The sequence below is a fragment of the Bombina bombina genome, chromosome 4 (genome assembly GCF_027579735.1).
Source record: "Bombina bombina isolate aBomBom1 chromosome 4, aBomBom1.pri, whole genome shotgun sequence".
In the NCBI taxonomy this organism is placed as follows: Eukaryota; Metazoa; Chordata; class Amphibia; order Anura; family Bombinatoridae; genus Bombina; species Bombina bombina.
Window position 1 is genome coordinate 174,702,618 of NC_069502.1, and position 13,321 is coordinate 174,715,938.

Sequence of the window (13,321 nt, forward strand, 5' to 3'; positions counted from 1 at the left end):
CCAGAGCGGAGAGGTTTAGATCATCAGGAACTAAGTAATTAAATCTGATCATTCATCCAGTGAAGTCAAATTTTCCTTTCTGAATTTAGGCCTCAGTTTTGTTAAATTTAATTATTTTTTTTACAGTCCTCTACAAGCTTTAAGATGTTTATCGATAATTGGAATATACAGACTGCCTTATGGCTAAAGAGGTGAGAGTTAATCATTTTTCTATGTTTAATAAGCTTTATATTGTTATATTTTACTTCTGTAATTGTATTTGTATTATGTTTATTCAAAGATACAACCCCCCTCCCCCATTGAAGGAATCAGAAAACCAATCTGTATCTCAAGTGACCAGGGGGGCCTATTTATCAATCTCCTTATGGATCTTCAAGCCCCGTGTTTCTGGCGAGCCTGAAGGCTCGCCAGAAACACAAGTTATGGAGCAGCAGTCTAAAGACCGCTGCTCGATAACCTGTCCACTTGCTCTGAGGAGGCGGACAGCGATCGCCAGAAATCAACCCGATCACATACGATTGGGTTGATTGACACCCCCTGCTAGCGGCTCTGCAGGGGGCGGCGTTGCACCAGCAGTTCACAAGAACTGCTGGTGCAATGCTGAATGCAGAGAGCGTGTTGCTGTCCACATTCAGCGATGTTTGTCGGGCATGATCCGACAGACATTTGATAAATAGGCCCCAGGTGATGAGTTCTACCACAAAAGTATAAGCTAAGGAAATTCTGTATAAAACTGTTTTCTTTAATATTTCTATCATCATAAGCCAGAGTAATCTTTCCAAGATGCAGATTTATATATTTTGTAAATATAAAACCAAATACATTAAAACATTGATGGCCAACTTTCTAACACAATAATCATATTAGCCTTAACAGTTGCATAGAAATGTGTGACTATGAAACATACAAATAGTAATTGATTTCCTAAAATAGCACACGTTCTTACGTCTGCTAGGGCAAAGGGCAGCATATGGAACATGGGCCACCAGTTTATGTTTAATTAACTTACAAACTCATAAATTAAAGGGACAGTAAAAATTAAACTTAAATGGATTGGATAGAGCATGGAATTTTTAACAGCTTCCCAATTTACTTCTAATTTTACTTAGTTTTTTTGGTATCCTTTGTTAAAGAGTAATCCTAGATGAGCTTGTGTCTTAAGCCATCTGGCAGCAGTCTTTGCAACATTGTTTAATTATAGCAATGTTATACATAGTTACAAACACTGCTTTCATAGACAACAGTCACTGCAGGTAAGGAATAATTTCCTTCTGCAAGAGTAAGGGCAGGGCTATATCCGGTGTATGTTATCGCTCCTTTTGTCAGTCTAAGACTCCACAGAACCTCTTTCACAGCCACTCAAAAGCCAGCCACCTTTAAGTCCTTTTGGAAGCTTGGTCTAGGTCCAAACAGTCCAAAGAGTGCACTCCCTCCCCCAAATATGCATGAAGGCAGGGCTCCCAGGCCAGGCAGAGTTATGGTGAGGGCAGATTGAACTATTTTAAGTAGACCTGGGAGAAGTCGGTTCAGGATCCTTGGGCTACGCAATATTATTTCCCATAGGCTTTTGGTCTCATCCTACTCAAGGAAGATCACTTCTTTCTCATATTCCAAGAGATCCTTTAAAGGCCAGATCCTTCTTAGCATGTGTAACAGAAGTGTAAACTATGTGAGTAATTACTCTTGTCCTAATAGGGAAACAGAATCAATGGTTCTATGTCACTCTTTTCATTGTTCCAGAAGGGATTTTCTGAAAAATGTAGATGTTTTGCACAACACTTTCTTTAGTCAGTTTATGTCTGCTTATTTGCATATCCCTATTCACAGGGATAATGTCAAGTTTTTCGAATTTGCGATCTTAAACAGGCATTATCAGTTTGTGGTGCTTCCCTTTTGTCTGGCAGCTGCACTCAGAATCTTCACAAAGGTTATTTGAACACTATTGTTGGTAGTGAGAGCTCAGGGAATTGTGGTATCTCGATATCTAGATTACATTCTGGTACAGACACCTTCTCTCCGAATGGCAAAGGAAAAAACAATTAAAGTTTTTCAGTTCCTTCATATTTATGTTTGGAAAATAAACCTACAAACCTACCAAAGAGCTCAGACCATGTTTTCCTTCCTGGGTTTCATAATAGATTCAGTGTCAATGAAACTGTCTATAATTGAATCAGGAAGTATTCAACCTGATTGTTAGCCATTGGGGCAAACCAGAAATAGATCTCATGGCCTCCCGTTTCAATCACTAGCTGCACCAATATTGTGCGAGATCTCAGGATCCGTAGGCGGCTCTCATAGATTCCTTAGTGACTCCTTGGTCATTCAAACTAATTTACACCTTTCCTCCTTTTGTGTCTCTATCCAGGGTGATAGATAGCCAGTATAAAACAGCAAGAAGTGTGTGTATTATTGATTGCTTCAGCATGACTTTGTGGGACTTGGTATGCGGATCTAGCGCAAATTTCCTCCAGCCAGCCTTTGTGTCTTCCACTCAGGTAGGACCTTCTCTCTCGCATGGTCCCTTCATCAACACCTCAAATTTTAAAATTGATGGCTTGGTGATCTAACACCTGATCTTGTCTCATAGAGGTTCCTCTGATCAAGTGTTTGACACTTTGATAAAAGCATGGAATCCTGTAACCAGGCACATTAACTACAAGGTGTAGAAACATTTTCTTACCTGGCGTGAGGTGAAGCATTACCGTTGGAATTTTTTTTTTCGAACTGCTAATCTATTAAATTCTTACAGGGTGTTCTGGAAAAATGTTTATCAGCCAGTTCCTTTAAAGGTTAAAGTACAGCCTTGTCGGTTTTGTATCTTAAAAAGATCTCTAAACTTCCTGACATTTTGGTCAGAATAAGACCATTTTTCAGACCAGCTTCTCCTCCATGTAACCTTAACCTGGTTTTGAGAGTTCTTCAGGCTCAACCTTTTGTGTCTATGCTTGGTCTTGATATTCAACTATTAGCTTGAAAGGTTCTCTTTACCATTTCCTCAGCCAGGAGAGTGTCTGAACTTTCTGCTCTAGCTTGTGATTACTTACTTGATTTTTCATCAGAAAACTGGGTACTGGCAGACAGCTGCCAGTACCCAATATGGCGTCAAATAGGTAGAGTGGTGAGGGTAAGAGAACTTTTGGGGGGGGGGATAAGGGAGGTTAGGGGGTAAGGGAGGATCCTACACAATATATACAAAAAAAAGTTTAAAAAAAAGACTTTTATTTTAGTACTGGCAGACTTTCTGCCAGTACTTAAGATGGTGGTGACAATTGTGGGGTGGGGGAGGGAAGAGAGCTGTTTGAGAGGGGTCAGGTGGGATCTGTCAGCTGAGAGGCTGATCTCTACACTAAAGCTAAAATTAACCCTACAAACTCCCTACAAGCTACCTAGTTAACCCCTTCACTGCTGGGCATAATACAAGTGTGGTGCGCTGCAGCATTAAGCGGCCTTCTAATTACCAAAAAGCAATGCCAAAGCCATATACAGGTATGTCTGCTATTTCTGAACAAATGGGATCCCAGAGAAGCATTTACAACCATTTATGCCATAACTGCACAAGCTGTTTGTAAATAATTTCTGTGAGAAACCTAAAGTTTGTGAAAAAGGTTTTTTTATTTGATCGCATTTGGCAGTCAAATGGTAGCATGAAATATACCAAAATTGGCCTACATCAATACTTTGGGTTGTCTCCTAAATATATATATATATATATACATGTGAAGAGTTATTCAGGGATTCCTGACAGACATCAGTGTTACAATGTAACTATCGCTAATTTTGGGGGGGAAAATGGTTTGGAAATAGCAAAGAGCTACTTGTACTTATTGCCCTATAACTTGCAAAAAAAGCAAAGAACTTGTAAACATTGGGCATTTCTAAACTCAGGACAAAATTTAGAAACTATTTAGCATGGGTGTTTCTCCAACATAGGTGTGTCCGGTCTACGGCGTCATCCTTACTTGTGGGATATTCTCTTCCCCAACAGGAAATGGCAAAGAGCCCAGCAAAGCTGGTCACATGATCCCTCCTAGGCTCCGCCTACCCCAGTCATTCTCTTTGCCGTTGCACCGGCAACATCTCCACGGAGATGGTTAAGAGTTTTTTGGTGTTTAAATGTAGTTTTTATTCTTCAATCAAGTGTTTGTTATTTTAAAATAGTGCTGGTATGTACTATTTACTCTGAAACAGAAAAGAGATGAAGATTTCTGTTTGTAAGAGGAAGATGATTTTAGCAAACGTTACTAAAATCGATTGCTGTTTCCACACAGGACTGTTGAGATGAAGTAACTTCAGTTGGGGGAAACAGTTGGCAGACTTTTCTGCTTGAGGTATGACTGGCCACATTTCTAACAAGACTTTGTAATGCTGGAAGGCTGTCATTTCCCCTATGGGGACCGGTAAGCCATTTTCTTAGATTAAGTAAAAGAATAAAGGGCTTTATAAGGGCTTAAAAAACTGGTAGACATTTTTCTGGGCTAAAACGATTACTTGCTAAGCATATTTGGCAGATTATGACTCTTAATAGTTATTATAATCTTGGGGATTGTTGTTAAAAAACGGCAGGCACTGTATGGACACCTTTTTCAGATGGGGGCCTTTTCTAGTCATAGGCAGAGCCTCATTTTCGCGCCACTAATGCGCAGTTGTTTTTGGAAAGCAAGGCATGCAGATGCATGTGTGAGGAGCTAAGAACCACTGAAAAAGCTTATAGAAGGCGTCATTTAGTATCGTATTCCCCTCTGGGCTTGGTTGGGTCTCAGCAAAGCAGATACCTGGGACTGTATAGGGGTTAAATGTAAAAACGGCTCCGGTTCCGTTATTTTAAGGGTTAAAGCTTTCAAATTTGGTGTGCAATACTTTTAAGGCTTTAAGACGCTGTGGTGAAATTTTGGTGAATTTTGAACAATTCCTTCATGCTTTTTCGCATATTCAGTAATAAAGTGTGTTCTGTTTAAAATTTAAAGTGACAGTAACGGTTTTATTTTAAAACGTTTTTTGTGCTTTATTGACAAGTTTAAGCCTGTTTAACATGTCTGATCCATCAGATAAGCGATGTTCTATATGTATGAAAGCCAAGGTTTCTCCCCATTTAAATATATGTGATAATTGTGACATAGTGTCCAAACAAAGTAGGGACAATGATGCCACAGATAATAATATTGCCCAAGATGATTCCTCAAATGAGGGGAGTAAGCATGGTACTGCATCATCCCCTTCTGTGTCTACACCAGTTTTGCCCACACAAGAGGCCCCTAGTACATCTAGTGCGCCAATACTTATTACCATGCAACAATTAACGGCTGTTATGGATAATTCTATTGCAAACATTTTATCTAAAATGCCTACTTATCAGAGAAAGCGCGATTGCTCTGTTTTAAACACTGAAGAGCAAGAGGACGCTGATGATAACGGTTCTGACATACCCTCACACCAATCTGAAGGGGCCAGGAGGGAGGTTTTGTCTGAGGGAGAAATTTCAGATTCAGGAAAAATTTCTCAACAAGCTGAACCTGATGTTGTAACATTTAAATTTAAATTAGAACATCTCCGCGCACTGCTTAAGGAGGTATTATCTACTCTGGATGATTGTGACAATTTGGTCATTCCAGAGAAATTATGTAAGATGGACAAGTTCCTAGAGGTTCCGGTGCCCCCCGATGCTTTTCCTATACCCAAGCGGGTGGCGGACATAGTAAATAAGGAGTGGGAAAGGCCCGGCATACCTTTTGTTCCTCCCCCTATATTTAAGAAATTATTTCCTATAGTCGACCCCAGAAAGGACTTATGGCAGACAGTCCCCAAGGTCGAGGGGGTGGTCTCTACTCTAAACAAACGCACTACTATTCCCATAGAAGATAGTTGTGCTTTCAAAGATCCTATGGATAAAAAATTAGAGGGTTTGCTTAAAAAGATGTTTGTTCAGCAAGGTTACCTTCTACAACCAATTTCATGCATTGTTCCTGTCACTACGGCAGCGTGTTTCTGGTTCGAAGAACTAGAAAAGTCGCTCAATAAAGAATCTTCGTATGAGGAGGTTATGGACAGAGTTCAAGCACTTAAATTGGCTAACTTTTTTATTTTAGATGCCGCTTTGCAATTAGCTAGATTAGCGGCGAAAAATTCAGGGTTTGCTATCGTGGCGCGCAGAGCGCTTTGGCTAAAGTCTTGGTCAGCGGATGTGTCTTCCAAGACAAAATTGCTTAATATCCCTTTCAAGGGTAAAACACTGTTTGGTCCTGATTTGAAAGAGATTATTTCAGACATCACCGGGGGAAAGGGCCACGCCCTTCCTCAGGATAGGTCTTTTAAGGCTAAAAATAAGCCTAATTTTCGTCCCTTTCGCAGAAACGGACCAGCCTCTAATTCTACATCCTCTAAGCAAGAGGGTAATACTTCTCAACCCAAACCAGCCTGGAGACCGATGCAAGGCTGGAACAAGGGTAAGCAGGCCAAGAAGCCTGCCACTGCTACCAAATCAGCATGAAGGGATGGCCCCCGATCCGGGACCGGATCTGGTGGGGGGCAGACTTTCTCTCTTTGCTCAGGCTTGGGCAAGAGATGTTCAGGATCCTTGGGCACTAGAAATAGTTTCTCAGGGTTATCTCCTGGAATTCAAGGAACTACCCCCAAGGGGAAGGTTCCACAGGTCTCAATTATCTTCAAACCAAATAAAAAGACAGGCATTCTTACATTGTGTAGAAGACCTGTTAAAGATGGGAGTAATTCATCCAGTTCCAATAGGAGAACAAGGGGTGGGGTTTTACTCCAACCTGTTCATAGTTCCCAAAAAAGAGGGAACATTCAGACCAATTTTAGATCTCAAGATCCTAAACAAATTTCTCAGGGTTCCATCGTTCAAAATGGAAACCATTCGAACGATCCTTCCTACCATCCAGGAAGGTCAATTTATGACCACGGTGGATTTAAAGGATGCGTACCTACATATTCCTATCCACAAGGAACATCATCAGTTCCTAAGGTTCACTTTTCTGGACAAGCATTACCAGTTTGTGGCACTTCCATTCGGATTAGCCACTGCTCCGAGAATTTTCACAAAGGTACTAGGGTCCCTTCTAGCGGTTCTAAGACCAAGGGGCATTGCAGTAGTACCGTACTTGGACGACATCCTGATTCAAGCGTCGTCTCTGTCAAAAGCAAAGGCTCATACGGACATCGCCCTAGCCTTTCTCAGATCTCACGGATGGAAAGTGAACATAGAAAAAAATTCTCTGTCCCCGTCAACAAGAGTTCCCTTCTTGGGAACAATAATAGATTCCTTAGAAATGAGGATTTTTCTGACAGAGGTCAGAAAATCAAAACTTCTAAGCTCTTGTCAAGTACTTCATTCTGTTCTTCGTCCTTCCATAGCGCAGTGCATGGAAGTAATAGGATTGATGGTTGCAGCAATGGACATAGTTCCTTTTGCACGAATTCATCTAAGACCATTACAACTGTGCATGCTCAGACAGTGGAATGGGGATTATACAGACTTGTCTCCGACGATTCAAGTAGATCAAAGGACCAGAGATTCACTCCGTTGGTGGCTGATCCTGGACAACCTGTCACAGGGAATGAGCTTCCGCAGACCAGAGTGGGTCATTGTCACGACCGACGCCAGTCTGGTGGGCTGGGGCGCGGTCTGGGAACCCCTGAAAGCTCAGGGTCTATGGTCTCGGGAAGAATCTCTTCTCCCGATAAACATTCTGGAACTGAGAGCGATATTCAATGCTCTCAAAGCTTGGCCTCATCTAGCAAAGGCCAAATTCATAAGGTTTCAATCAGACAACATGACGACCGTTGCATATATCAACCATCAGGGGGGAACAAGGAGTTCCCTGGCGATGGAGGAAGTGACCAAGATAATTCAATGGGCGGAGGATCACTCCTGCCACTTGTCTGCAATCCACATCCCAGGAGTGGAAAATTGGGAAGCGGATTTTCTGAGTCGTCAGACATTCCATCCGGGGGAGTGGGAACTCCATCCGGAAATCTTTGCCCAAATAACTCGATTATGGGGCATTCCAGACATGGATCTGATGGCCTCTCGTCAGAACTTCAAGGTTCCTTGTTACGGGTCCAGATCCAGGGATCCCAAGGCGACTCTAGTAGATGCACTAGTAGCACCTTGGACCTTCAACCTAGCTTATGTATTCCCACCGTTTCCTCTCATTCCCAGGCTGGTAGCCAGGATCAATCAGGAGAGGGCTTCAGTGATCTTGATAGCTCCTGCGTGGCCACGCAGGACTTGGTATGCAGACCTGGTGAATATGTCATCGGCTCCACCATGGAAGCTACCTTTGAGACAGGACCTTCTTGTTCAAGGTCCATTCGAACATCCGAATCTGGTTTCCCTCCAACTGACTGCTTGGAGATTGAACGCTTGATTTTATCAAAGCGTGGGTTTTCAGATTCTGTAATAGATACTCTGATTCAGGCTAGAAAGCCTGTAACTAGAAAGATTTACCATAAAATATGGAAAAAATATATCTGTTGGTGTGAATCTAAAGGATTCCCATGGAACAAGATAAAAATTCCTAAGATTCTATCCTTTCTACAAGAAGGTTTGGAGAAAGGATTATCTGCAAGTTCTCTGAAGGGACAGATCTCTGCTTTATCTGTTCTACTTCACAAAAGGCTGGCAGCTGTGCCAGACGTTCAAGCGTTTGTTCAGGCTCTGGTTAGAATCAAGCCTGTTTACAGACCTTTGACTCCTCCCTGGAGTCTTAATCTAGTTCTTTCAGTTCTTCAAGGGGTTCCGTTTGAACCCTTACATTCCGTAGATATTAAGTTATTATCTTGGAAAGTTTTGTTTTTGGTTGCAATTTCTTCTGCTAGAAGAGTTTCTGAGTTATCTGCTCTGCAGTGTTCTCCGCCCTATCTGGTGTTCCATGCAGATAAGGTGGTTTTGCGTACTAAGCCTGGTTTTCTTCCGAAAGTTGTTTCCAACAAAAATATTAACCAGGAGATAGTTGTACCTTCTTTGTGTCCGAATCCAGTTTCAAAGAAGGAACGTTTGTTACACAATTTGGACGTAGTCCGTGCTCTAAAATTCTATTTAGAGGCCACTAAAGATTTCAGACAAACATCTTCTTTGTTTGTTGTTTATTCTGGTAAAAGGAGAGGTCAAAAAGCAACTTCTACCTCTCTTTCTTTTTGGCTTAAAAGCATTATCCGATTGGCTTATGAGACTGCCGGACGGCAGCCTCCTGAAAGAATCACAGCTCATTCCACTAGGGCTGTGGCTTCCACATGGGCCTTCAAGAACGAGGCTTCTGTTGACCAGATATGTAAGGCAGCGACTTGGTCTTCACTGCACACTTTTGCCAAATTTTACAAATTTGATACTTTTGCTTCTTCGGAGGCTATTTTTGGGAGAAAGGTTTTGCAAGCCGTGGTGCCTTCCATTTAGGTGACCTGATTTGCTCCCTCCCTTCATCCGTGTCCTAAAGCTTTGGTATTGGTTCCCACAAGTAAGGATGACGCCGTGGACCGGACACACCTATGTTGGAGAAAACAGAATTTATGCTTACCTGATAAATTACTTTCTCCAACGGTGTGTCCGGTCCACGGCCCGCCCTGGTTTTTTTAATCAGGTCTGTTGAATTATTTTTTCTAACTACAGTCACCACGGTATCATATGGTTTCTCCTATGCATATTTCCTCCTGTACGTCGGTCGAATGACTGGGGTAGGCGGAGCCTAGGAGGGATCATGTGACCAGCTTTGCTGGGCTCTTTGCCATTTCCTGTTGGGGAAGAGAATATCCCACAAGTAAGGATGACGCCGTGGACCGGACACACCGTTGGAGAAAGTAATTTATCAGGTAAGCATAAATTCTGTTTTTTTGGTGGTTGTAGATGTGTAACAGATTTTGGGGGTCAAAGTCCATTTTTAAATCACATATTATATTTTTTTTATAGTAAATGATATGATATGAGGAAAATATTGGTATCTTTAGAAAGTCCATTTAATGGCGAGAGAAACAGTATATAATATGTGTGGGTACAATGACGCAGAAATGTAAACATAGCCCTGGTCCTTAACGGTAAGAAAATTAAAAAATGGTCTGGTCACTAAGGGGTTAAAGATATTTTTTATTTATGCATTAGAAATTATTAACATCATTACAAAAGATCTGCATGGAAAATGAATGATTCAGACAGAACATACAATTTTAAACAACTTTCCAATTTACATCTATTATCTAATTTTCTTCTTTCATTTGGTATCCTTTGTTGAAAAGCATTGTTAGGTGGGGTTAGGAGCTGGGAGATAGCTGCTGATTGGTGGATGCACATATATGCCTCTTGTGATTGGCTTAATGATTGTGTTCATCTAGCTCCCAATGGTGCGTTGATACTTCTTCCATAAATTATACTAAGAGAATAAAACAAAATTGATAAAAGTAAATTTGAAAGTTGCTTAAAAATTTGTGCTGTATCTGAATCATGAAATAAAAATGTTGGTTTTCATGTCCCTTTTAAACTGTCAATTTGTTAGTGAAATATGCATTTTATCCAGGCCCAGGACACACCCATTGAAAGGACTTTTTGCTTCCTTTACTATGTCCAATTACAGACAAATAAAACAACCCCCTGCACATATCCCCCAATCACTGTGAAAAATGTAGCAATATCAGGGTCCAGCATTCCACAGAATACACTTCAGATTCTTTGGTGTCATATGTTTTATTAACATCTTTCTTTATCTTTCAGGGTATGCTATGAGCGTGCAACTAGCAACCCAACGGCTCAGACCTTTTTACTGTCAGCTGCATGGCATGGAGTTTATCCAGGATATTATTTAACTTTTTTTACAGGTGGTTTAATGACTTTTGCTGCACGAAATGTAAGTAAGCAAGCAGATAAAATATCAGTGTTTATTTTTTTACATTTAAATTTTATATATATATATATATATAACACAGAGAAAGTCCAGTACTCACAAGCTTTCAGCTAAGATTAAAAGCAAAAATGGAAGGGTTAGTTACCGCATCTGGCCAAATGGGACAAGCCCAGGTTCCAAAACCTGGGACCCTAAACCAGCCAAACAATGCAAGCTCTCAATCAAACAAACTGGGAACAAGTGAAGGGTGCACAGGCTTATGTAAACACCCTAGACATATAAAAAACACGGAAGGGGACTGCACTCTCAGACTGGACTGGGTACAAATCCCATGACCCTGCAACATGCTCAGCCCTGGGTGCTCAATGGCACTCACAGGAAGCTGTGCTGTCTCCAGAGTCACAGGCAGTTAACCCCAGACAGGTCTGGGTGCAAGGCCCATAGGGAAAATTACAAAACAAATTAATACAACACACAGAGAAAGTCCAGCACTCACAAGCTCTCAGCTAAGATTAAAATATATGTTGCGGGTAAAGTCAGATATTGGGTAATCCTATCATTACCCAGGTAATGCTAGGATTACCCAAGCGGCTATGGGTAAAGCCCAATGTAAGATCATAAATCCCCTCAGACTGATCAAGTCACGGCATCAAACATATATATGATGCACTGTAATTCCCCCATCTTCACTATCTTTTTTGCCTCTGCCTGGGGGGTTCAAGGGGGACGCAGTACATCAGGCTTTACCCACAGCCGAATTACAGTCTATCAGGCTTTACCCACAGCCGCTTGGGTAATCCTAGCATTACTCGGGTAATCCTAGGATTTAGGGTCCCAGGTTTTGGAAGGGACCTTGACATGGTACCTGGGCTTGTCCCATTTGGCCAAATGCGGTAACTAACCTTTCCATTTTTGCTTTTAATTTAGCTGAGAGCTTGTAAGTGAGTGCTGCACTTTCTCTGTGTGTTGTATTAATTTGTTTCGTAATTTTCCCTATGGTTCTTGCACCCAGATCTGTCTGGGGTTAACTTCCTGTGACTCTGGGGACAGCACAGCTTCCTGTAAGTGCCAGTCAGCACCCAGGGCTGAGCATGTTGCAGGGTTATGGGATGTGTACCCAGTCCGATCTGAGAGTGCAGTCCCCTTCCGTGTTTTGTATATACTATATATACAGTATATATATATATATATATATATATATATATATATATATATATATGAGACTTGGGAATTAGTATTTCAAATTATATGAAATTTAGTAAACAATGTAGTATTGCAGCGATTAAGGCCAGTAAAATGCTTGGTTGTATGGGTAGAGGTAATTGCAGCAAAAATAGTAAGGTCCTTATGCCACTTTACAGATCACTTGTTAGGCTTCATCTTGAATATTGTGTGCAGTTTTGTAGGCCAAATCTCCAGAAGGACATAAATAAATTGTAATCTGTTCAAAAGAGGGCTACTAAAAAGGTACATCAAATAATAAAATTTACCAGGAAGAGCTAAATGACCTAAATATGTAAAGCTTAGAGGAGAGAAGGAAAAGAGTTAAGGTGATAGAAAAATTCAATTATAATGCTGAGGCTGTAAGTATTTTTCACAAAAATGCAACAATGAGTAATGGGGCCCATGTATGAAGCCGGTGCGGACAAAGATCCCAACTTGAGAACTTGTCCACCTAGCTTCTCCGTGAACTACAGTATGTACCATTACTCACTCAGGTGAGAGAAGAGCCTGTCAGTCAACCCGAATGAACGTGTTCATCTTAGCAGGCTTGTATGAGTGAGCCTGCTCATCAAGGGCTCCATGCAGTGGCGTATTAAGGTGTTGTGCTGCCCTAGGCACTCAAAATGATGCTGCCCCCTATCCCCCTCTAAGGTTTTAGGCCTTTTTAGCTGTGATATTTTTGGTCAGGGAGTAAAGTGATTTTTTTAAGGCATTTTCAAAATAAATGTTCACACACACAGTGACAGATACACACAGAGTTATACACACACACACACACCTATCGCTGCAATATACAAAAAACAAACACAGATTTCTTGAAACAATACTTCCCCAAACACAATACTAAGTGCTGGTAGCCAACAGAACTAAAGGCAATAGCTAGCTGAATAAAAGAAAGGTTCAGAGCTACCTCTAAACTGTAAGCTCCATGGGCACTCTCTTATGCCCCCTAGAATGCAAGCTCTTTGGGCAAAATCTCCCTTAAATACCTGTATAATACTTTTAAAATAACTGTAGGCTTCTTACTAATAAGAAGCTGCCCTAGGCCGGTGCCTTGTTTGCCTAGGCCAAAATACGCCCCTGGCTCCATGGCATCATTCACTGCTTAATAAATGGAGCCCATGATCTCAAGTTGAAGGTTAGTAGGTTCAGGAGTAATTTGCAGAAGAAATTCTTCACAGAAAGAGTGGTTGATTAATGGACTTCCATTAGAAGTGGTAAAGATAAAAACACTCTGGGGGACTAATGTCTGG

At 41.3% G+C, this 13,321-nt stretch overlaps 1 protein-coding gene across 1 annotated transcript in view; it reads left to right on the top strand.

The window, feature by feature from the left end:
- The window catches only part of MBOAT2 (membrane bound O-acyltransferase domain containing 2), a 437,306-nt gene that overhangs the window by 406,841 nt on the left and 17,144 nt on the right, over window positions 1-13,321 (top strand). Inside the window, 2 exon segments of the mRNA XM_053709710.1 lie at window positions 127-191; window positions 10,715-10,847. Coding sequence (XP_053565685.1) covers window positions 127-191; window positions 10,715-10,847 — 198 coding nt within the window.